The sequence below is a fragment of the Carassius gibelio genome, chromosome B24, assembly GCF_023724105.1.
Source record: "Carassius gibelio isolate Cgi1373 ecotype wild population from Czech Republic chromosome B24, carGib1.2-hapl.c, whole genome shotgun sequence".
NCBI classification, from domain to species: domain Eukaryota; kingdom Metazoa; phylum Chordata; class Actinopteri; order Cypriniformes; family Cyprinidae; genus Carassius; species Carassius gibelio.
In genome coordinates, this window is record NC_068419.1 from 6,878,631 (window position 1) to 6,905,252 (window position 26,622).

At 37.3% G+C, this 26,622-nt stretch overlaps 1 protein-coding gene across 2 annotated transcripts in view; it reads left to right on the forward strand.

Annotated features, from left to right (window-relative positions):
• Positions 1-25,675, forward strand: part of LOC128013154 (apoptosis regulator Bcl-2-like) — a 53,281-nt gene extending 27,606 nt beyond the window's left edge. Inside the window, exon 3 of one of the 2 annotated variants that reach the window (XR_008183249.1) lies at positions 21,000-21,129. Coding sequence is in view for 1 of the 2 variants with exons in the window: in XM_052595895.1 (XP_052451855.1) it covers positions 21,000-21,134 (135 nt within the window). In the remaining variant the exon portion in view is untranslated. Of the gene's footprint in view, positions 1-20,999 lie in introns of both variants that reach the window. The other variant, XM_052595895.1, reaches the window with a different exon arrangement.
• The last annotated feature ends 947 nt before the right edge of the window (positions 25,676-26,622 follow it).

The window sequence follows — 26,622 nt, forward strand, 5'->3', positions numbered from 1 at the left end:
AGGCACTTTTGATTTTAAAGTTTTGCAAATGGAAATTGTTAAAGATGGTTCAATTTGTTAAACAGTTTGTGAATATACAGTGAATAGCAAGCAGTTTTAGAATGCAGAGGCTTCAGAGGTCAGATCCCCACCCAATCCCAGCATGGCCACAGGGCAAACTCCATTTGCTATTTCCACAGCTGCAAGAACATCTCGACAAAGAGGCCCAGAAAAGGGACACCAACCAGGCCTCTCGTACTCTTTCAGGCGAAAAGTACCTAAACGAATCCCCCTAAGCTAAGCCTGAAGATTCCCTTCAGCATATGATTTTGAAGAACCACCATTAGGGCTTTGTAAAACAGTTGTTCTCTTGCTTTTCTTCAACATAGATTAGCCTTATAGCTTGTGATACTTGGCAATTTGCTCAACCCACAGCAACACTTTGCAACCGTGGTGCAATGGCTCACTCCCTTAAGAAATATGCAAGATTTTTTGCTGTTCTTTTTCAAACTGCAGTTCAGTTGGAATTTAGTCTACTTTGCCACTATTTGGCACAATTGTATATAAATGTTTTTTATATTATAACATTTAAATATTAATATATAATTTTATATAAAATATGTTTTTGTATCATATTTTTATCATTTAAATATTTAATTATGATTTAAATAACTATGTATATACTATGATATATATCACGTAAATATATTTTTACAGATAGATAGATGGATTTTAAATTACATTATTTATTTTAAATAATTATGTATTTAGATTTTTTTATGTTTTCGATTTTTGTAAATTAATAGACAATTTATTTGTTAAATAAAGACTTAATTAAACATTTTAGCCTTTTTTTAAATAAATAATAATTACATTATTACTACAATATTTAATTTATTTATTATTGTTTTACATTTATAATTAATTACTAATATTTTAATTTAATGTTTCCCCATTATATTTAATGTATAATCTGTGGGAATAAAAATAAATTGATGTAAGCATGGACCTGTCCTGAAATATGAGTTAAGTGACGTCACTCTAATGATCAATTACAGTACGTTTCGTTTATCAGTCAGTTGATCAAAACCTGTATAAATCGAAAATTTTCTCCCATCATCCTAAGACAAGCCCTCGCGTGCTACATGCACAAAGACCTTTTTCCGAGCAGATGAGTAGGACTATTCTGGAATTTCATTAAACAAGAAAGAATGAGCGCAGACATGGTGACTTATCTGTTATCCTGTCGGGGGGAGGGATGTGTTTGACAGGGTGCGTGGTATCTATCGTGGGAAGCAGCGCCGCAAGCTCTTTGATGCCTCAATGTACAAGATCTGTACTGGGGCCAATCCTATTCTCCGTCCCTGCAGCACCTAAGCCAAGCTCGCCCCCTCTCTCTTCCCACAGCCGGCTAGAGCATCACATTCTCTCCCACCACACACTCCTCTCCAAAAACACACACTGTGAATGCCATTCTTGAGGTGTCCCGCTGTTGTCCTCAAACCCAGGAATGGAGCCATAGTTCGCCAGCCCTGTAAATACTCTGTTGCTGTTGGATTCCTTTTTGATGGCATGTCAGAATTCAACTGAGGCCATTTGTTGGATTTTGTACCCAGTTGAAATGTAAGATGTGTAATGAGAAACATAAGCATGGGATAAGACAAACAAAAATCAGCAGAGCAGCGTACATCAATCACCAGGCGACTCTTGGTCTCACGTAAGTTGAGATACACAAAATGGTCTGGGGAGGAGTGTCGTTTCCCTTTGTACATAGATGATTTAGACTACCGAGCACAGTGTGATATTAACTAGAAGAATGATTGAACTTGAGCATGGATTGCACAACAGTAGACTGAGAAAACAACATGAAATATACCCACATTACATTATTTAACTGAAAAACAGCACCAGCTCTGCGGGTCTGTTCCAGGATTGTGTGTCATGTGCACCAGCTGCTGCTGTTTTTCTAAGTGTGTGTTCTTGTGCGTTTGGTGTGTATGAGAAAGAGGTCAATCATGGGTAATAGGCCGCTGTGAAGTGATCGGTGTGTGTGTGTGTGTTTCCGGTCAGCTTGTTTTTCCAGTAACACACTCTGAACCCCTCATCTGCCTCTCATTTCTGGGCAGTCAGTGCTGTCATGATCATTATCACACTGAATCATCAGTGTGAATGCTGGCTACCATAATCAGCGAATGATTGACTAGCTAATAAATATTTAATCGGCAAGGAGTACTTTCTTTTTTTTTTAGATAAACAACTTAATATATCCATTCAAACCTTATTAAAAACTTCTAAATCTTCCAAATGCAAACATATTAGTCAATCATCATGTATGGGTTTTGCAAGTCAGAGTCACATAGCAAGCAGAAGGTAGAAAAGCTTCAAGAATGATAAAATTAGGTAATTTAGGTGTTTCGAATAAATAAATAAATTAATTAATATTAATTATTTTTTCTTTTCTTTTTTCTTTTGAAAATTACCCCACTTAAGATTAATGTAATTTAGTGTTTATCTACTGATCCTAAATATTAGGAAAATGATTTAGATTATTTATTAAATGTATTAAATTTTTTTTTTTTTTATTAAAAATCATATTATATATCCTCATACCCTATAAAGACAAGATACTCATCTCAACATTATTTACTAGCAATTAAACAATATACAAAAGATCATTAACCAATGTACTGTATATTAAAATAGTTCTAAATTACAAAGAAATGTGATTTTAGACACCTAAATGAAGGGTTTTAAGGCCAGATAATGATCTTTAACAATAAACATATCGTTTTAAAAATCATTCTAAATAAAAAAGAATAGCAGCATCATCTATAACAATAACAACGTCAGAATCACATTTAAAACTTTTCTCCAGCTGATCAGAATCAGTGTCCATCCTGCTTTAAAGAGCTAAACCATTTAAAGCAGCACACAACCAGACCAAAGTGCATATGTATAATAAACATGTTGTGTGTTTAAATAGATGCTAAGATATTTTTCATAATTTTTATCTTTACTGTTGTATCATGACATCTCTTTGATGTTTAGATTTTAGCATGGTAATGGATATGACAATGTTAATGTATTGGTTGGTCTTGGTGGAATAGATCTGCTATGCTGCTGCTGTTGCAAAGCAAGTACAGGAACTTGCTACTGCCAATACAGATGCTGATATGGTGCTGTGAGTGTTCAAGACATACTGTTGCTTCACAAGTAGCATATGTAATAACCCATTGCAGATCTTTACAGGTGGAGCTGGAGAAGGTGGAGGGTTTCAGAGGAACTCTGAAAGTGTGCTGTGAACTGCTCTCATGAATACCAACCAGCCATTTAAATGTAAAGCAGTAAGCTCCTTGGCTCCGTGTGCAACATGAACCAATCAGCTTGTGCCAAGTAGTTTAACACTGTGGATATCATCAGTTTGCGTTAACAACCCAACAGCCTGTGCAATCTAGAGTGTCATGACAGAACTCGGCATTTATCATTCTTGGCGTGAACGGGCCTTTAGACTTGGGCAATTCCTCTTTGTCTTTAGCAAAATTAATGTTTAGACTGAACATAAAAGTATTAAGAGGAATTGCTTAGCTAAGGCCTTCACATTGACCCTTGATGCCACAATAGACTAGAGGTAACATCTCCACCATCAACCATGACGTGCAATGCATTTAAGCACATTTATATGTTTTGACATTACATATTTATGGACATTTACGCAAACCCTTAGCTCCCACAATCAGGGTGTGCACCTGATTATTACATGCCTAGACTATTAAGCTGGCATTTCCTAATGGCACACTAATGTAATTGGCCCTTTTCCTTGAGCTGGTTGATCTAGCCAGGTGTCCATGTTCAGCACATTCTGAGCTGGATGGAAAATGACAACGTGCGTGCATGCAGAGTCTCTGTGATTATATATACAGAATTCCTAACTAGCTCTACCCAGCAAGAGTATTTAACCAAACTAACTCTACCATTTTACCGGAAAATACAAGAAGCTCAGAAGTCATTTTTGAGGCTTCTCATGTTCTGAAGCATCCTAAATTCAGGAAGTGTGTACTCTGTTTACAGGAAGCTTGGCCCTGAGGTGGTCAACTTAGACACATTTGATTTATTGTATGAAACAGCATCTTAATCCCAGGTTAGATAAATATTTAATGCCCTAGTTTTAGCAATAAGGGAGGATATATTTACAACAGCCAAGGAGCTATTCAATTATGCATGATCGCCACTGATGAACATCAGTTTTTTGTTTCATGAATGGGCCATTTCAACAGCAAGAAAGTTTCAAGTAGCTTCAAGACAAATACCACTTATTTTAACCAAGCTAATTTAGCATTCAGAGAGCAAGTGAAGGAGACTCTTAGAATGCAGATTGAACTAGAACAAGTTGTTAATTTGTAGTTATGGGCGCCTTTGAAAATTACCTTGCAAATCTCCCTCGTGAGTCCGCTCTTAAAGCTTCTTATTAGATGCTGTTTCTGCAGTCCAACTGCTCTCTAGGCTGCCAGTTAATGAATCCTGTTGGTAAGGGTAACAGGATAATGGAAACCTTGAAAAAAGAAGAATCAATAAATGGCACAAAGCAGGATATTGAATAATTGAATCGTTCAATCATGTTATGAAGGCCTCGGTACAAAAGACTGAATGGGTATTTGATTTCAAAGGGTCCTTTATGGCTGTGTTAGGAAGTGAGCACTGCTTATCCCTCAACCATTCATATAACTATGAACAACTAAATACGCTTATAGAAATGTAACAAAGTCTGAATAGACAGGTGGCATGTGAAATTTTGTTTTTATTGTGTAGATGTTTTAAAGGATGCACTCTTAAAAAAGTTCTTTATTGGCATTGAAGTTTCCATGAAGCACATTTAACATCCATGGAACATACTGCACAAAAGAAGGAGATACTTTATAGTGGAAAAAGGTTATTTTAGGAACTGTTCATTGAAAGGTTCCTCTTTAGCATTGCTGCAAAAAAATACCCTATGGAACCTTTATTTGTAAAATTGCATTCTATAAAAATTATACAATGAATGCATCAGTTCTCCATCCTTTCTCAGTTTGTCTCCTTGTGTTCTGGTTTAAGGAACCCAAGTTAGGCTCCACTGCTGCTGGGAATGAAACCAGCGAGGCGTAGGCTCACGAAACTCCAAAATTCCCCTTCTGACTTTACAGTGACGTTGAACCTTAGCTATTTGACCAGCCATTGTATGTCTGCTTTCTGACAGCATACTGAAAATATTTCTATCCTGTTCAGTTTCTTTTGCCCTTTCTTTCCGACTCTTTCCGCCTTGGGGGAAGGATTGAGTTGCCAATCTTATGAGTTTGGAACCTGAGAGGTGCTGGTAACTCCAATGTGGTGTAAAGCCAAGACCCAAAAATCTGTGGTTCAGACTTCAAACAAGACTCTGCACTATTGTGTCTATCCCTTTCCCCTTCTAACCAGGCAACCCTCCCTTCTGTGTTCCCATTGCACCCGAAAGATGACACCAAATACTCCTCCTTTTCAAAGGCCAGCTGCATGCGACTGACATAAGAGGTAGTGAGAGAAAAGAGCTGATGAAGAGAACCTTATGTATATTGCACTGCATAAACTCTATAGAGCAAGAAAGATACATAGGGCGGGGAGGTGGAGAGGCTTGTTTGAGAAAGACGAGGAGAAGAAGAGTTGTTAGGGGATTCTTCATTGATTTGTTTGTGAAGTCAAATTTGAAAGCTCGGGTAGCTAGAGAAGAAATATGATTCATGCATCTGACAATTCTTCGCCTCCATCAGCTGCACCCGACATATGAGGGCGAACGCTGGCTAGCTTCATTAGGAGAGCAGACGGTTCAGAACTGCGCTTCGGCTGTCAGCATTTAACACCTCACCCAGATGAGCGCCGTCAGCCCGTCTGCTCGCTTGCAGGGTGCTGCTAGAACGTAGCGCTCTGGCGAGGAGTAGTCTGTGAATGTTCTCCCCATTCTGCTGCATCTGTCAGCATATCGCTGCCTGCTTAGGGATTTCACCTCATGCAAATGAAGAGCCCGTCCATGGCATGACTCAGAGTCTCCACTTAAACCCCACACCCAAACACGCACAAATAAACCTCTATAGAAAGCCCTGACGCGAACTTCAAACCACCGGTGTACATGCTTATGTAAAGTCAAGTATGATGCCATGCTTTGCTGATTACAGTTAAACTCTTCACATGTCTGGTAAAAAATATGGGGGAAAGGATTTTACTGTTTGAGATTTCCCCTTAGACTTCTTATAGATGATTACTATGTTACTTTATGAGTGATGGATGAAGTAGTCATTTTGAGTTATCGTTATCATAGTTTCTGTTTTGTAATATGCAAGTATAAACTCTGAGTAATTTTACTGTTAATGGAGTATTTAATGCTTTCTGGGATACAGAATTTGGCTTGAGAATATTTAACTGCTCTTAATTACAATGTTTGTGTATGTATATATATATATATATATATATATATATATATATATATATATATATATATATATATATATGTATACATACATATAGTTATTTTTCCCAGTACGTTAATAATAATAGTTTTTTTTCACTTTCACACAATAAACCCTCAGGCTTTTATGCTTAGTTTTTTAATGCTTCACTCAGAACACATAGCAAATGCAGGCTTAATACATTTTATATTTCAGTTTTAGTTTCATTTTGATTGTTTGTGCAGCTCTTCATTCAGGTTTATCCTTTACATGACTTCCGTTCCTGGATCAGCGTCATTGTTAGTCCAGGAACAACATTCCTGTTAACCAGTCAAATTTTAGACGTCTAGGTTTACGGTTTAGTGTAGGGCTTGTTTGTTAATAATATTGTTTCAGGACCAACCACGAAAGTTGATCCAGGAACATGTTCTACTTGGCTGAATCACGGCATGCTTTAGGTTTACCATGTATTTGTGCAGATTTTCACAAGCTCATGGATGCATCCTTAGCTGATGCATAATGAGTCTCTACTCCCACCACATTAACTAATAATGGCTCGATCAGATCGTTAATCCAAACGGATTTACCAAATGGATGGGATTTAATGAATTTGCAAAGGTTGCTGATTACTTCCAAGCAGGAAAAATAATTAATCAGGGGAATTCAGCATTGGGTCAGCACAATAACCCAGACCAAACATCTCTATAAACACACCTCAAATGCACCTATCCTCCCTTTCTACTTTGAAACAAAGCATCATAGTTATGATTCTCCACCTTTCTTTGTGCTCTTTCAGATGCATGATTCTCCAGTAGTCATATCACTTCGCAGTTGGAGGCTGTATTGGTTTTCCTCTTGATTATTTTTTAAATCAAAATGCCATATCTTTATCATGACCTACCCAGCACCCTCCCGTTTGATTTAGTACCTGCTTCTTTATGTTTACAAAACACCTGGAAATCCCCCTCCGTAACTGCCGGGTGTCACGGTGTTTTCTCAGTGGTGAGGGTAAAAGTTTTAATCATAAGCTAATTATGTTTGTCTTGCAGCGTTTATGTATTTGGTGCGTCATACCCGGCTTTCTCAAGACGTAAACCCTTACATCACCTGCTGGTTTTTCCATACTAACAGAGATGATATTTGATCAATGTTATAGTCTGCTGGAAGAGGTATCTGGAAAGAGTAAGACATACTGACTTCTTACTCCTATGCAATCATGTGTTATGATTGGCAACTGGCGACGGACAAACACTGTATGTTAAAGAAGGAAACGGCCCACTTTTGAGTTTAGGTGGGTGTAGGTGGAGGGGGCGAGGAAGGAGGCACACCTGGTTGTCACATGTTGGCAATGTTCGGAGGCCATCTTAATCGGTGGTCTGCTCCCACATCCCCTAACGCCCACTACCCTGCATGTTATTCAACTGAGCATGGCTTTTATCATTTTTTTGCAATAGAACAGAATACTGTGGGAACCCTATTTTTATTCTGTGTTGGTCACACACAGCTAACTTATCTCTCTGGGTTTTCTTCTCATTGATCATATTTGTTAATAGAAGATATTTGACACAATATAGTGGAGGAGAAATTAAAGGGTGAAGAAAGAAGTGTTAAATGTAGATTTATACATTCAACAGGCATTTTTATCTGTGACTTGCAGAAAATTTTAGCTATTTGCCATAGAGCCAGATATTTATAATGTACAATGCCAGAAGTATTTAGTAAGTGCCTTGTTTAACCTTATAAACCTTATAGTGTATCATATTTGATATACACATTTCTAAGGCCTGGAAATGATCAACATGATCAAATTTGCTGAAAAACCGGTTGTACCCAATCTACTACATGCCTTCTGTCACCTTATTGATAGTTTATAGATTTTTAGAAAGGCATCTTTACTGATTTTGAGTAAGCGTGAGAATAACTGAAGAATAAAATGTTCCAGATTTTTCTAAGCTTTTTGATATGTCAGGTTTTACAGGGTTATGGTTGCAAGCAAGATTGAAACTCTCATGGCTCACATGAACACTACTGCTTAATGTTAGTGCATGCTTGCACAAACCACTAGTTTATAGAGGTTCAACATGTACTGTACATGTTAATAAAATGTGAAATATGTCAGAATTACCCTAGCATGTAAAACAGTTATATTTTTTGCATATGTTGAGTAATTTCAGCAGCATGTTCGTTGATGTGTCAGCATGGTGTGTTGTCTGTTTTTATGAGTAAAAACATGTTCTCATTGAATACTTCTGTAAAAACAAATGCTAATTTCTCACATTCTCATTCCCCCATTGATTTTGCCTCAACTTGCTCTGCTGCATGGAACATACACTTGACTGCAAAATATAACTGTTTATTTTGTGGTGGATTATATCAGACCTCAAATTTTGCATATGAAGCCTTTAAATTCTTATGTGAACCACGGGCAAGTGCTATAGAATAGCAACCCCTAATCTTTCATCAATTATCAAATTTAAAAGCACCACCATTCAGTTTTTGGTGATGGAATTAGTATGCTAGCTGGAATTAGTTTATCATTCATAATCTCTTTTTAACATCATGTCTGACTTCTATCCTGTCAACCAATTGTTTCTTTCTTTCTTTTTTTCTTTCTTTTTTATGAAGCATGAGAGTGGATGAATTAGCAGTCTTTAGATATGAAAACAGCCTGGGAAAACGAAGATCACTCAGTTCACACAAGAGAGGCTGTTTATGATAGGAGAATGCCAGAAAACACCACACAGCCTAAATAAGCAAGTAAAACAAGCCCTTCTGAGGGATCACAGATGACTTGCGTTTGTTAGATGCTACATTACTTTTTTTTATCTGAAGAGATAAGAAATGATATACAGCAACTGGACAGAGCTGAACGTCGCTCCTAGAATCACGTAGATATAATGCGTCAAATCGTATATCATTGTAATTGAGCTATCATCAATCTATCAGATTCATAGTTTGATTAAATCTGCTATAGAGCTGGGTACTTTTGCTTTACCCGTTATATTACAGTATTTGTTTGGCTGTCAGCCCTATGTCATTATACATCTAAAAGTGACTCAAAAAAAAAAAAAAAAAAAAAAAATCTATATATATATATATATATATATATATATATATATATATATATATATATATATATATATATATATATATATATATATATAGAAAAATACAGAGGGATTTGTTAAAAATATTACTTGCGGCTCATCCAATCAATTGAGAGGTGGAGCTGTATTACCTTTTGGTTTGATCAAACTCCAAATAAATCAGGAAAATATTTAAATGACAAGCAGAACTTTAGTATTTTAAAGTATTCTAAGTAATAGTAGTACTAAAATACTAAAGTTGTTCATCAATTATTTTCTATTTTTAAATAGAACTTGAGCGAACCAAAAGATTAGATAAAGCAGACGTTCTAAACTCCAATTATATAATCATGTAATATAGTTATTTTTGCCGGAAATGCAACACAAATGATGTGTCTAAGATAATATTTAGGCTATTTTTAACAGTTGCTCATAAGGTTAGGTAAGATCTTATTCATACTCTTATCTGTAGTATGCAAAACCTTCCCAATACATTTCCTTTGTGATAACGTAAGATATTAAATTAAGTATAGTACTGTGCCATATAAACAAGACACGGTCCACCAATTTTCCACCTGACCTGAGCTAAAAAGAGACATGTGGTCTGTCTAATTAGTTACATTGGGGCTGTTTTTAGACAGTAATATGCATTCATTAGGAGAACAGAGAGTAGGTAAGTTTCACCACTCATCACAGTTGGGTTGGACCAGCAGTGACTGCAGGGGCCCTTGTGGTCCTGTTCAGCGGTCCAGTCCTCAGGGTGCCACATCACACAGACAGAATCAGACAGAGAATTAAGGAACGCAGAACCGCAAGCTTGCGTGTGTGTAGACCAGAGGCTTCACTTTGATGTGGAAGCCATGGGGCCCAAGCTCTGAATCCCAGTGTACCTCACTCTTCTCAAACCCCCGCTGGCTTTGAAGAGCACTGGGAAAAAAGAGGAAATGTTTTGTCCTGGATAAGCAGTTTGAAATGGATACAGCGAATTCACTTGTGTTTTTGTCGCAACGGAACAGGTTTTCAGCAACATGTGGAAAGCATCTATGCTGGGAGGAACTAGCAACCCGTTGTTTCCCCCAGCGAATGCAAAAAATAGATCTGTAGTTAGTGAAAATCAATAAAGGCAGCACTTTTACTGCTTATGGCAAGTGTATTTATGAACAGATCTAAGCACCTAACCAGAATTTATAACAGATGTGCGTGTTTTTGTTCAGTTCAGACGAAATCTAAAAGTTCTGTTATTATTTACTTAACCCTGTTGTTCCAAACCTGTATGACTTCTTTGGAACACAAATATGGATTTGGAACATTTGTATGCTCTTTTTTTTCACCAATGACAAAAGTTTCAAAACATAAAAAGTTGTCCATATGTCTTATGTGCAATATATATAAGTCATATTGTAGCTTTGGTTTTGGACTAGAATTTAGATAATTACTCAAAAAATAATAATAAATAAAAAAATAATAAAAATGATTATTTACCACTTTTAATTGGCATGTTTATAAGAGAAGTAGCCAAATCCAATTCATGAATTAATTGTTCTTTAGATTCTTTTCATGCCAAGTTCTGTCATAAAATATCTAGATGGTGCAGGCTAAATGTTCATTAATGCAAACTGATGATATTCACAGCGTTAAACTACTTGGCACAAGCTGAACGTACTGCTTTACATTTAAATGGCTGGATAGCATTTCCTCTGAGAGCATATCCTCTGAAAGTTCCTCTGAAACCCTTCACCTTCCCCAGCTCCACCTGTGTAGATCTGCTATGGGATATTATATATGCTACTTGTGCAGCAGCAGTCTTAAATACTCACAGAACGTATCTGCATTGCAGCACAAGTTCCTGTACTTGCTTTGCAGCTACAGCAGCAATAATCTACAACAACAGCAGAAGCAATTCAGCAGTGTAGCAGATCTATTCTGTCAAGGCCAAATACATTATCATTGTCGTATCCATCATTATTACCATGCTAAAATCTTGTCACAATAGAAAATTATTTGAATTAGTTGACAACTTGATTCATTCTCAGTTTCAACTGCATTCAACTTTTATTTGCGCATTCAGAAGAAAATTAGCAATAGTCAAATTCATGAACTAATTGTTCCTTTAAATGAATCTTTTCAGTTATTCAATTATTTGAATCCGTTTACAAATTGAATCTGTTTCAAGTCATTTAGTCCTCAATTATTGTAATTTCACACAAAAAGTAACAAGTACACTTCTTTAAAAAATCTTTTTTGTGTGTGTTCTTTGTGTTTGTCGTTTACCTTTCTAACTTTCCATTGACACATCCATGAATAGCAATATTCAGTTCAAGAATTAAATGTTTTTATGAGTCAAATATTTTCAATTAATTAGCTGATGAGTTACAACTCATTCAGTCTGAATTTTAGTAAATGCATGTTGAGTGGAACCAGTAATGTTCCACAGAAGAATGTTATACGGGTTTGAAATGACATCAGGGTGTGTAAATAATGACATCATTTTCCATTTTAGGTACTGATCCTAAGCCCATTACATTGTACTGTTATTGCAACGCCTTTTCCTTGAAATTACCATAGTTGTCTACATTTTATGTTTACAATCATAACATTTATCAGGTGTATTTATTATTATACATCAGTATCAGGTAGTTTTATATCTTACTCCGCCTGCATGTTTATTTTTTGTTCTGCCAAAAAAATACAAAAATCATTATTCTCTTTTTGGTTGCAATAGATTTAACCAGATAAGATGTAAAAAGTGAATGATGAAACCTGCTCAAGGCACTGTATATGAAATAATTTGATGGCGGATGTCTGGTAGAGTGAGAATATGTAAACGAGAGAGAGGGAGAAAGAGGGGGGGCATGAATAATGCTGTTAAATATAGGAGGCCCAGAGCCTGGAGTCATAGTCTTGTCTTCTTCAGTGCAATGTCAGTTTAATGGAGAGCTTTACCTTTCTTCGGGTGCGTCAGATTACAGGTCAAGGTGCAATCTTCCTCCCTGGCTCCACGTTGGCGCCGTTTCTCGGACCTGATGGCTTTGACCCGATGAGCTCTGGAGGATGGCCACACGCTAGCTCCTGGGCTTTGGTCAGGGTCAGATGCTATTTCAGCACTGACCGCTGTGTCTAACAAGGAACTGAGTTGGCAGAGAGTCCCATCAGCATCTTATCTGTGTCTCCACTAGGTTTTGCGGTAATGGTTTTTCCTCCTCTTACTGCTAAGCTTTGCGATTTCAGCCGCTCATAGCTTCTTGATCCTGTTACAAAATAGCCACGGTCTGTTCGGGAAGAATGAGATGCTCTTTGGGCGATTCTGTTGTTCATAACCATAGTCTCATTCATAATGAATATAAAGATGTGTGGGTCTCATCACCATCTGCAGCAGACGGCAGGTTCATCCCTCTAGTTAGAGGGGATTTGTTTTTCTAGTCTGATGATTTATCAAGTCTGTACTGTTATGATTGAAAAGTCTGACAAACATGGCTGATTCACATTCACGGGTCAGTTCCCCAGTGCCTGTTTAATATGCATTTAAATTAAGATGATTCCTGTTGCGATTCCTGTGTGTGTGTGTATGTGAGTGACAACGGCAAAATATTATTTGTTCCTTCACTATATGTTTGCAGTGACTACATAACAGCCGTAGCAATGAAAAAATGAGTTGGTGATAAATTTGATGTGGGGAAATGAGAAGAAGCCACAAAAAGGACACAGTGACCTTCAATAATTTGTTTTTCTTTCTCTTTTGATATATTTCCTTATTTCTCTATTGAGGGGAAGTTGATTTGGGACATATTATATTATATTATATTATATTATATTATATTATATTATATTATATTATATATTATATTATATTATACCTATCAAACCTTAGTATTTATTTTTAGTACATAATATTTCAATGGTTATTAAATGCATCAACAGTAACAGTAAAGACATTTATAATGTTACAGAAGCTTTCTATTTTGATTAAATGCTGTTGTAGTCATAAAAAAAAATTAGTTTCCACAAAAATATTAAGCAGCTTAATGTTTTCGACATTTCAACATTGATGATAATAGCAAATGTTTCTTTAGGAGCAAATCAGCATATTAGAATTATTTCTAAAGGATAAGGTGACACTGAAAACTAAAGTAATTGCTGCTAAAAATTCCACTTTGCCCAGTGATTTACATTTTAAAATATAATTAAATACAAAAGTGAAATTTACTTTTTAATAATAATTTACAGTGTTACTGTTTTTGCTGTTTTAATAAAAAACTATTTTGGTTTGGTAAGCATACACGATTTCTTTCAAAAACTTTTTAATGGTAGTGTAAAACAAATCAGTAGAATATGTTTTTTTTTTTTTCAACTTGTTGAATTTTGTAAAGATTTTTTTTTTGTCAAACCTAAAAGCCACAAACATCCAATATGACCCTATTTGACCCATTTCAGTGTCTGCTAATACTAAGTTATGTTGGTTATTTATTCTATGTAAAAAAAAAAATCCTGTCATACGTGCACAAACTGACAGTCACCACTTATAAGCTACTACTAAATATTGATGAAATGTAATTTTCTGTAAAGTTGCTTTGTAATGATTTGTATAGAAAAAAGCGCTATACAAATAAACTTGAATTGAATTGAATTATTACTTGAATACAAACCTCATAATGAAATTTCACTTGTCATCCTGCGGTCCATGAAAACTTCCTGTAGTAATCCCTGTTGTGATCTCCAGTTGTCCTGTGGTTTATTTCATTGCTAGCATGACAGACACAAACACTTGTGTCATTGAATGATGTACAAGCATTGGTGCTTAGCTGACTGAAGAGGCTCTATTTCAAAACTCATGAAATCAGATTTTTATTCTGAGCACAGAAGTCACAGCAAAGTTCCTTAGCGACAAGACAATTATCAGAACTCATGCATACTTTCTTAAAAGAGGTGATGCAACTCTATCTCTTCCTTCTTTAAGGTGAAGAGGGTCAGCTGTTTCTGCATTAGCTCATCTCTTAGCCTCAATCTGAGGATGTGATGTAGAGTTGTTCCGATTCCGATACTAGTATCGGAAATATCTCCGATACCACAACAAATTCTGGCATCGGCATCGGCGAGTACATGAACCCATATACCGATCCGATACCATTTTCTTAAAAAAGACCTAGTTATGACCGCAAGCTTTGCCTAACCGCTGCACGGTTCTTCTTCGCTGCTCAAAATGCATTGAAAACACAGGAAGTTGTGCTGTGTTGCCACAAGCAACCCCTGTTTAGAGCAGCGAAGAAGAAATGAAAACGCGTTAGCAGCCCTTATCTATATATGACTGGATCACTCATCACATTCTAAACTGCCAAAAGACAGTGAAGCCGCTACTATATTATAGATCAGTGGTTAGCAGTATGTCTCTGTAGTACCGGTAGTTACAGACTCTCAAGTATATTCAGTACCGGCAGCTGCGTTCAGTCGCTTCCGTGTAAGTCAAAACGCAGGGCTCCAGACAGTAGCCGAATATATACTAGTGTCTGTGAATATTAAACTGCAAAATACTATTTAAATATTACTCCCGCAAAATCTACATCTCTGTGGGTGACTGGCACAGATGCGCGAGAGCTCGCTGTTTTGTAGTCTCTGCTGTGTGTCATGAGGACACGAACGCATAAACCGTCACTTCATGAGAATTTACCGTTTCATTTGAGAATACTGTCATATCATAAACACAGACACTCAAAGATCTTCATGGCAGCCCATTAAAATAAATGTTTGGTTTACATGAGTAAATTGACAATATATAAAGCTACTGTTGTAGCCTACAGTAATAATAATACATCTCTATAATAATAATAATTATGCCTAGATGGTTGCTTGTTTTTTACTTGTTTTTTACTTGTTAGAGATTATCTGATTAATAGATCTTTTTTTATATTCCTAGACTTATTTGTTGCAGTTTTTTTATACAGTTATATTGTAAAACTTAAATACCTTTTTTAGTTTGCGGTGTTAGATTTTTGGCTGCATTTGAAGTTCTTTTTTGCATAAGAAAATAAATAATACTGTCAAATTCATGTTAGATAATAAAAATACTGTAATAAATACAGTAGTTCACCATGTATTTGTTCATGTTTTATTGAGGGATCTGTCTGAAGCACACCATAAAAAAATTCTAGCAATTTACACAGGGCTAGTAGTATATACAGCTGTATATACAGATATACACCCAGGTATCGGATCAGTACTCGGTATCGGCCGATACCCTGAGCCCAGGTATCGGAATCGGTATCGGGAAGAGAAAAAGGGTATCGGAACATCTCTAATGTGATGACACCGGCTCACTTGATGCGGAACTTAGTCCCAAGCAACTGCCGCTTGCCTTACAAGGCTGTAAAAGCTGCCCGCTTGCAAACCAACGCTCCATTCATGCATTCAGCCAGACCTGTTTGTCCACACTTTTCATATCTGTGCTCATTAACTGACTTTCATTTCCATCCTCAAATTGCAACATGCCTCTCCAAACCTCCTCCACCACAGGAAGTGTTGCAGGGTTCTGTTAGACCGTTGGCTTTGTGCCTTTCCTATGACATTAGGGGCCACTAAGGTGCTTTGGTTTAGACAGAGTGCCAAGATACGGTTGCGTCTGACCGACACTCCACAGGAAGGACAGAAATAGAGATGGAGGACGAGGCAGGCTATAGAGTGAATTCTGTGTGAGCCGTTGGACACCGTTTGCGCATTTTCTGCTCTTTGATCGTACGATTACCAAGCTAGCTATAATCGCATCTGCTCGCGTCTGCCAGTACCTGTGTGTGTGCAAGGGGCCGCTTTTCGAAGCCATTAACAAAGGCCTTGGGCAAACAGACAAGAGTCTGTTCAAACACAGGGCGGAAGCTCGTCTAATGAGGATGTTTACCAATGCGGGAGAAAAAACCGAGAGCAAACAGGGATGTGGACACGTGGCCGTCAACACCTCCCAGCTTGGTCCTGTCACCTCCGCCACTGATGGGGCATCCGGGGCTCTCGTTTTTGCCCTCATCATGTCGGCAGCAGTCAGACATGCCCGCTATGACATCTCGTCCCGAGCAAGCCGCTCGGTTTTGACATCTCCGCTGGCACTAATTCCTGTGGCTCTTATTAGGATGTATTGTGAGCTCATTTTGTGCTATTGTTACAGCCCTCTTTTAGTCATATCTGTCACCTCCCTCCCTCCTTTCCTCTTCTCTCCCTCTTCGTTGCTCTGTGCCAGGTGCTCTTATAACCTGCACAGAAAGACAGACAGAAACCGAAAGAGAGAGAAAAGCGGATAAGGTAGATAGATAAATAGAAAGAGAGAAAGGAGCGGAAATGTCTTAAGAGATAGCAAGGAGCTTTTCTCCTGATAATAAGGCTGGAAGCCATTGTTAGTGGTGCAAACAAATAGCAAGCCTGGCTTTTGTGTCATGGTTAAATATACTTAACTCGCTACATGGTGTAAAGTGGAATAAAGCGTGACCTCGGTGCAGCTAGGGAATAAAGAGTTGTTTCTCCTCTAGCTATTAGATCATTGGAGGTTTGATCATTGGTGATTTGCTCAGATTGCAGGAGGATGTGCACACCTGCAGCTCTGTACCTCCCTTGTGGGAGCAGATGGCATCAGGTTTGATTGTTTGGTCCAAACCCAAGTTTGATTCCACCTTTCTCTTCACATTGTGTTTTGGCTGCAAATCGTGTTACGTTGTACGAGGGATGTGCAAATATCTAAAAATTGATTTTGGTAAGATTTTGTATTATTCATGAAAGGAGTCTCCTGTGCTCACCAAGGCTGCATTTATCATTTATTTATTTGATCAAAAATACAGTAAAAAACAGTAATATAGTGAAATATTTTTACCATTTAAAATTTTAAATACTTTTTCAAATGGATCAGTTTGTCTGTGATAGCATTACTCCAATCTTCAGTGTCACATGATCCTTTAGAAATCATTCTAATAATTTGCTTTTATTATTATTATTATTTATTATTTTATTATTTATTATTATTTAAACATTATAAATGTGTAACTTTTGATCAATTTAATGCATCCTTGCTGGATTAAAGTAATAAATTCATTACAAATATCTTACTGACCCGAAGCTTTTAAATGGTAAATGAGTTTTTTCATTGGCTTTTTCTGTAGGTTACATTTTTATGTCTTTATTAAATCGCTTATTTTTCCAGAGAGTCAATTAATTATTAATTCAACCATATCTTTCAAAACACTTATTCATTCAGGAATAAATCACCAGAGGTAATTATAAAAAATTGGGTGAAAATTTAAATGAACTTATTTATTGTATAAAACAATATCACTTTTTATACAACATTCTTTCGTGATGTCGCATAATTTTTCTCATGTTTTAGACTCTTTGGTAAAACCCAAGACTAAAATTAATAGCAGTTGGACAAATGACAGTTTGTTTTATATGGCTCTAATTAATGGAGTGTAACACAGTTTGCTTCTTTATGTTGCATCAGCATATTTTAATTTTAAAGCTCTCAGAAAGCCGCTCACCATGTCATATTCTATCCCAGTATACCTGTCAAGTCATGGCCAGTTTTATCTGATGTTTGTGGATTCAAATGCTCTGTGTCCCAGCATGTGCTGGAAATTCTCACAGGCCATGTTGCGCCACTTTCTCTCTCTCTCTCTTCGATTGAAGTTCTCTTGCCCGTGAAACACAGAATAATGTTATTCAAACAGTTGGGCGTAGGGCGGCCCCCTCGCTGGGTCAGCCTGGGCCCAAGCATTGCCTGCAAGATGATCACGCACTGCCGTCAGCCACAATAAAACCACCACTTTACTTATTGAGTAGGGAACTGCATGCTGCATGGGGATCTGGAGATCATGAATGAGAAATGATACAGTACACACACACACACAGTTTTAGTTAGAGATGGGAATCAAAAAGAATTTAATATTCTGGTTCTGGTTCCGATTCCGCTTAATGATTCTGGTTGCTTAACTGTTAAAGTGTATTTTTTAAGAGTTTTTAGGAAATGTTTGAAAATTCACTAAAATGTAACTTTTGATTCACTAAACCGAACCAGCTCATAAGGGACATTTGTTAGGGAACCAGGCAGTACTGGTTGAGTTATTTGTGGCAAGAGCCGTTATTTTAGGATATCGGATGACACCAGTCAAACTACATGTGTTTAATTCACTAAAATGTACCTGCTCATTAGAGTCATTTGTTATTCAATCAGACTACACACTGGACAAGCTTTAGCTGTTTGATCACTAAAATGAACCGGCTCATAAGAATCTTTTGTTAGTGAATCAGATTGATTCACTAAAACGAACTGGCTCAAGAGAGTCGTTTGTTTTTGAATCAGCCTACACACTGGTTGAACTACAGAATGTGTTTGATTCACTAAAATGAACCGACTCATATGAGTCATTAATTTGGGAATCAAAGCACACCATGTTTGACACTGTGGTTTCAGTTGATTCAGCGAACAGCAGAGCACTAAACTCTATTATTGTTTTGGCTATTTTTATTTCTAACTATTGACTTTTGATTCCAATATTTGTTTAAAAAAGAAAGTGGTTCTTGATTCCTATTTGTAGTTTCAGCACACATTTTCTCCCAGCACACATTCCTCAAAAATTTCAAACAGGAGTGCATGGGTGGATGCTGCTGGGGGTCTTGTGATTAAACCCAAAAACCCCAACCGAGACAAACTCACACCTACGTGCACGTGAATGCAAACATACATTCACACGTTCACAAACACCTACTTGTTTACGCAGGGGGCCACTGCCTCACGCGGCTTTGCCAACATCCTGAAGATCGAGAGACATCGATGCTATCATTTGATTGCATCAGCGATGTTTTGTCGCTTTCGTGACCTACGGCTGTGAATTCTCCTGGAAGTTTATTTAGAAAGGGGCTGTCCCTCATTTTAACCGTACACTATTCATTTACGCTGTCTGCTCTAGGGGAAAGAACCTTATTATTTCCTTATAAAAGGCCCTGTAAACAGGAGGGGGATGAACTCTGTCATTTCCTTGTGCCAAATGCAGAGAAGTATTTATGTTTGAGTGTACGATTTTGGCCACACAGATGCGTGAAAGACGCTTTAGTTAGTTTGCAGTGAGTCTGGCTGGAGAAGGAAACAGCAGACGCCGCTGTGCGTAGGAGTGATGAGACACTGGAAGCCCTGGCACAGAGACCCTGTCTTATATGCTCTTCTTCCTTTATTTCCCTATTTCCTCCTTCTCTTCCTCTGTGAGTGGGCTCACAGGGAGCCAAGCTCAATGTTATGGATTTGAGCTGTCTTCTTTGTACCTGCCCCCTCTTTCTCTCTATCATTCGATGCATTTCTCTCTCTGGGCTGGACGCTGTCCCGGAGGAATTTGGCTACACAGATGTGGAGTGTCTAATGAAGAGGAGGGATGTGCTCATCTCAAATCCCGCAGCGAAAACACAGCATTTCCCTATACATGGCAATTAGACATGCTACACATTACAGACCTTCTATCAGACACTAAATGTGTGAGCTTTAGATCGGTTGCTGCTTTGTTTTTTTTGCCAAAATTAGGGCTGCAACTAATGATTAATTTGGTAACTGATAATCCAATGATTATTCAGTAATTTTACTGAAATATATACCTATGCATAAACAACGCTTGTACTACATTTTTGGTATTTAAGTATTGTACTGTTTTCATACTGTATATTTTTGTCATCACGGGAAGGTCAAATACAGCCTCAAAGAAAAATATCAAAGAGCATCTTTTAAAAATCATCTTTCAAAAACATTAACATTTGAATTTAAAATAGCAGTTTGACTTTATCACTACATATTTGAATCTTCCATATTCCAATTCTGTAATGCAGATTTTATTTTGGAATTTACTATTTCTCCCATCCTCACAGCCCTGGTATATTATTAATATCTGACAAATATTTGCTTTTATCAGTATAGTTTTGGCTAGTCAACTAGCTGTACATTATTTTATAATATCAAGTTTGTCTTGGTTAAACCCTTAGAATTTCCTGTTTGAATATTGTTGCTTAGAATACATTGAATTAGGCTTATCATGGTAATGTTGGGTTACCTGAGGCTGACCTTGGCTAACCTGATCAAAGTAAACTGCAGAAGTCAAAAGTACAACCGTCTCCCAGATTGCTCTATTGTGCAGCGATCTCTTTTTTTTCTTTTCTCTCTCTGATATTGCTGTTTAGGTCAACAATGTGCATAGTACACCACAGTGGGACATAAGAGGTATAAACTAGATACAGATATCTAGAAAATTGTCTGCCTGTTTCAGCTGCCAATTATACAGTTAAATGCTGCAATTGACCAATCAGAAACATATATGCCAAGTCAACCGCTCCCAAAATTTTGAGTCTAGTTGTTCCATTTAATGTCTATGTTTTTCCCATTAAAGTTGAACAATGGAGAATGTGACTTCTAATTGAGTATGTTTGCAATCATTTAAACTCTTAAGTCTGTTCCTAATGTTCTGCTTTCTTTTCCTCTTTTTTTCAGGATGCCTTCGTGGAGTTGTACGGTCAGCAGAGAGACTCTATGTTCCACCCATTGTCGTACCTAACAAAAGTGCTTGGATTGGCAGCACTAGGCTTGGCAGGAGTGACCATCGGAGCCTTTTTCGCTCAGAAGTGACGGCTCTGCGGGTTTCTTCACCAAACTATCTCACTTTCTCTGCCTGTTTCTCCTCTTCAGCTTATCAAAGCATCTTTCAGCGCGCACTGCCCCGCTAAGCCCAGCACCAGTGCCCTTCAAAGGCCACCGCTGATCCGAAGCCCCTCCAGCCACGGGAGCTGTGGCACTCACGCTCTTTCACCCTCTCTGGAGTGAAGAAATCGCAAAGAAAAAGAATACAGAATGAGGACTCACAGGAACGCTCTCACACTTTGACTATGATGCTCGTCATGCCATGTACAGTTGCACTCGCACGGAGATTGACACACAAAACACGTGCACACACGAACACTTGCTCACATACTTCATACGTATGCAAAAATACAACAAAAAAAAAAGAACGTTTTATCTTTGAAGTTTGTTTCTTTTGTACGAAACTAGTACAAAGATATTTTTAAACTTAAGATTGTGCTTTTTGACATTTTGATATCAGGTTTTTTGGCATTTTGTAGCATGAACAAAAAAACTTAAAAAAAAAAAAAAAAGAGAGAGAGGAAGGTAAGAAAGTTTGCCGGCGTGAATGTTAATAACTTCTCCACTATCTGCATGTGTGGGGAAAAGAGACTCTTTAAGCTACTTTTTTATTGCATGATGGCATTTTGAACTTGACCACCCACCCTTACTGTTTTGATTCAGGATGTTTTTTTGTTTTTTTTCTGTCTTTCACTCCATTGGATGGACCTCTTGAGATCTCCCGTCAAACCAACAGATGTTGAGCATTCCTCATTAAAAAGTTCCTCTTTGATTTGCTATGTGTCTTGGTGAGCAACCAAACCAAAGCAGCTATCATGATGTAATCGGGTCATGGAGTTGTTTGACCCAAATCGCCCCTCTTGAATGTAAAGACATTTGGAAATTTGGCTTCTGAAAGGTTTCCCATTGTATATTGTAATTCATTTGCTTTTTTCTTCTTTGTATATATTTTTTCTATTATATGTGCAAAATGAGTTAAAAGAGCAATTTTGAGGGTATTGTGTATGTATAATGTCCGTGTACATTTAGTGTGAGTTTGTGTACATCTGTAAATAGATTGTGTTGAGAGAGCTGAACTTTGCTGTGTTCTGGTGGAGAACACGGGCAGCCCGCCACTTCTGTCCAGCCCAGCCAGGTGTGTGTGTGCGTCTTCAGATGAAACAGGCAGGTGGCAGCTGGGAACAGAAGTGTATTCTGGCTGGTATGATAGGCATGCAGGCCAGCAGGGCTTTGAAAAGACTTTGTACACAACGGACTATGTAATACACGGCCCATGTGTATCACTTTTCCCTCCTCGCCGCTCCCAATGTTATCTTTCTGGCATGGTAAATTACAGATGCCTTGTGAGCTATAGATTTTTGGATGCCCCCACAACCAAAGAAATCCAATCCGTCTGCTGTAACTTCCGCCCCAGAGAAAGTCTCATCTAGTGCTATCTCTCAACTTCCGTGTTATGTTCCTCTGGGAGAGTAGATTTCTCATTCACAGGAAGATACTGAGACACCAGCTTGTCCTAATGTCTTTTTTCCTCCCTCGGATGTTCATTAAAGTCATTGATATAGATTTAGCACTCTGCATCTCCATGTCAGGGCAAAAGCCCACTGAGACCAAACAAAGATTATGACCAACAATGTTCTGCGTTTAGTAAAATTTGTTTCAATAGTTTGTTAATATATGAGCCATATGCTGGAATCTTGATAAAATAAGAATAATTTATAGCGAGTGCAAGGTTGTGCAAAAGGTGACATTGGAATTAAGTTTGTGAGTGTGAATTGGATTTGAATTTTCTAAATTGTCCCAGCAAGCATTCCTTTTTCTTATTAAAAGATATACTCATAAGAATTTCTTTGAATTTCTGTTTATTTGAATTCTACTTTGTTCATTTCAAATTCCGGAATGACATTAAAAACATGCTAAATTCAATTTTAAATGGCGCACAACTGGTACAGTGTTTAGACTTCAGTCAAAGTGGACAGCATATTTAATGTGGCATGAATAGAAAGGAGTCTGAAGGATTGAAGTAAATAATTGGATGTCGAATTTACTTACTTATCATTTTTTGTCCACTTGGGCTAAACAGCCCTTATTATACAAGAGTACGACATAAACAAACTGTACTTCTTTCCATCACAGTCTCATTGTCATTCAAGTCAAAACTCTTAACTAAGAAACCATATCAGGATCGACTTTATCTAGTCTATCTCGAGTGTGTAGCGGTACAGATTAAACATTCACTATCTAATAGTGTACTATATTGCTGCACCCTTTATCGGGTGGTGCAGGACTGTATTAGAATATGTTAAAGGGAGTTTTTAGGACTCACACTGTAAGATCATTTTACGTTAGCTGCTAAAGATCTAGCAATTTAAGACGATAGGGTGTGAAGTTGAGCTTCGCCCTGTTGCTGCACCATATGAAGCTGCTCGTGGATGAACCAGCGTATAACTGCCACTGCTGGAGCGGAACTAGTCCATCCACTCCTTAGGTCTCGCTTTCCCTCTGGTTAGGAGAAGCTGAGAAGTCTATTACAATCAGACTCTAGATGCACCTACTTGAGTCTAAGAGGCCTTTTGTATTCGATTAAATAGCATCAATCGCTTGAAAAAAGCGATTTTCAGTTTCAGTTTGCGTCAAATTGTTCTGCACCTTTAAAAAAGCAATGCCTCTTCAACAAGTGTAATAGAGCAGTGATTGTTTGTCGGGGAAATTGTTTTATGTGGAAAAAGAGACTAAGAAGTCGGATGTGTGTATGACTCACAAGTTTCTTATGTAGCGGTGTGTGTATACATAAAAATATTTCGCATTGTAAAGTGCCATTCAAACAGAATGCATTTTTGCGTTTAAAAACACAAGACACAGGAAAGTGGAATGGAAAAACCACAATGTATAGAACTTTTTTTAGGATGTCATATAATGAACGAGACACGAACGCAACAATCAAATGCATTTGTCTAGTGTTTGTCTAGGCTGCTCTAGTTTACATAGAAGACAATTAAAAAAAATAAAAATTAATTAGTTTACTGCAATGCAAAGATGTGTTCTGTGTGAATGGCCCTTAAAACTGTGTCTTAACCATGATAAAGCAAAATCCCACTCCATATAACTGCACATGAAAGCTGAAGTGTGTCATTCGCTAGACTGAGTTGACTGTTTTTAAACAGGTTTCCCAAGCACTCTGCCTGGAAACAAATCAATAGCCCCGCCCCCAAACACACCCATTGGCTGAACCAGTGTTGTTGGGCAGGTCAAGATGTTCAAACAAACAGATCAATATTTTGAAAACACCACAGAGCTGCTGTGTTTCACTTTTTAGAGAACTCAAAGTATGATTGTCTTCCTAATAATTGTTTAACATTAAAGAGTCACACATTTCAGCTTTAAAAATGAAAAAGGGTCTGGCCGGATCTGGCATTACACAGAATTTTCCTGAATTAAATGATGCTGGAAAAGTCATGTCAGGTTAGGACACGGTGTGAGAGAAGGCAGGGAAAAACAGTAGGTGAAACTTGGTTTAGCCCCAGTGTCAATATTAAATTAAATTTAAAGTAATTAACTTTTTTTAAATATAAATTATCTATTTACAGAAAAATGATCAGAATTCTGAATGTAAAAATAGGATCAGCTCTGATCAGCTAAAGCACTCACTTTCAAAGTCAAATGCAAAAATGGAAAAACTCCCTCTGACAGTTCATTCATTTTCGTCATACAGATGGAAAGAGGATGGGCCTTTGTTTCAGCTCACGTTCTGTCTAATAAATATGGAAGTGATATTTAAACTGCAACATGAGGGGTTTTCCCTTCCTCCATCTGGAATAGTGGTGTTCCAGTGATCTGTTAAAAGTTCAATTGCAGACACTGCCTCCATGGTTGCACTGGTTTGCTGTTTAACCAAGTTATTTACATTTTGCACGTGTGCATTCTTTCATCTCCAGCGATACAGCTTCATTTTGCTCGAGTTTCTGTGCGATTTTCATATTGTGTTCAATATAAATGACTCATTTTGGTGTCTATTCTGAAATAAACCCCCGTGCCCCATCACTTCAAATGGAAAAGATTATCAAAATGTTTTTTTTTTTTTTCTTCTTCGGCAGCTACTATACTATATGCATTATTACAATACCACTTTCCTTTAAGAAAAAAAAATCGATTTTCTGCTCCGATTTCTTTGCTTTCTTTCATTTTAATGACTTTGCTGCCATACCTTCCCTCATATATCATATAACCATTAAAATGTAGCAAAATATCCAGAGGATTTTAATATAGAGACAGGAGTTTATATTTGATTTCCAAATTCTCATTTTTCCACCATTATCCTTTTTGTCTTTTTATGTTGTACATTCTGTCTTGTAAGCCCTCAGCATGTAGCATTCAGAAGCAATTGTTCATGATTTTTTCTTTCTCTTTTTAATTTATCCTCATAGCACTTGTGTGTTTTAAATGTGTCAATATAATTTTTTTTGTACGTATCCATGTCATAAGCTAACAGTTATGTGTCCTAATTAAATAAACCTTGCCTTATCATCTGAGAAGAGCTGTCACGGTTTGCATCATTGAGCCGGAAACTCCAATATGCCGCTACAGATTCTGTCACGTTCTGCTGTACTCCAAATTGAAGGCAGCTAGGGAATTGTTTTAACAGGCCAGCTGTATATCAGGAGTGTTTAAAACAAGAATAGGGGAAGGTTGGCAACGGTGTCTCGTGGGAGACGAGGATTTAACCAATCAACAAGGGCCATGTGTACATCCTTCTGTTTAACCTGGGAGTCTTTCTTGAGACACTGTTGTTTTACATCCATCCCTTACTAAAACATTCTGTTTTTTGTATCAGGTGGTAATCGGGCATAAATAGAATCTGCAGAATGTTTGGCATTTTCTGCACTGGTTTTGGGGGGAAGTCTGTGAACTTGTACGTTTTAGCATGATAAAATATGTTATGCCGTGTTCATAGTACTGTACAAAAAAAAATAGAATACATTCAGAAGACGTTATTACCACAGTACTAAGTAACAAAAAAACAAACAAACAAAAAAAAACCTTTAGTAACACCTCTAGGTAAAAAAAATGAAATAAAAACTTCCAATTTATCTCCCTCTTTATTTGAACATGTAAACTGGTGCAGACTCATATTACTATGGAGCCCCACACATGTCATGCAGGAAAAAAATAGTAGGCTAAATCGTGGGCACAATTTACTCATCCGTTCCCTCTAATTCTAAATTGTACCACGATTTACTAATTTGTTCCCTCGATTTGCTAAATCGTGTATACGATTTATAAATCAAAAGAATGAATTAGCAAATTGAGGGAATAAAATAGTAATTGTGTGTACATTTTAGCACATCGAAGGAACGAATTAGTAAATCGTGCGCAGAATTTTTTTCTTGCATGTCATGTGCTGGGCTCCGTATATTAGCCATATCTTTTAAAATAATTTAAAACTACATGCACAGTTGGTTTAGTATGAGACCAAACAAGT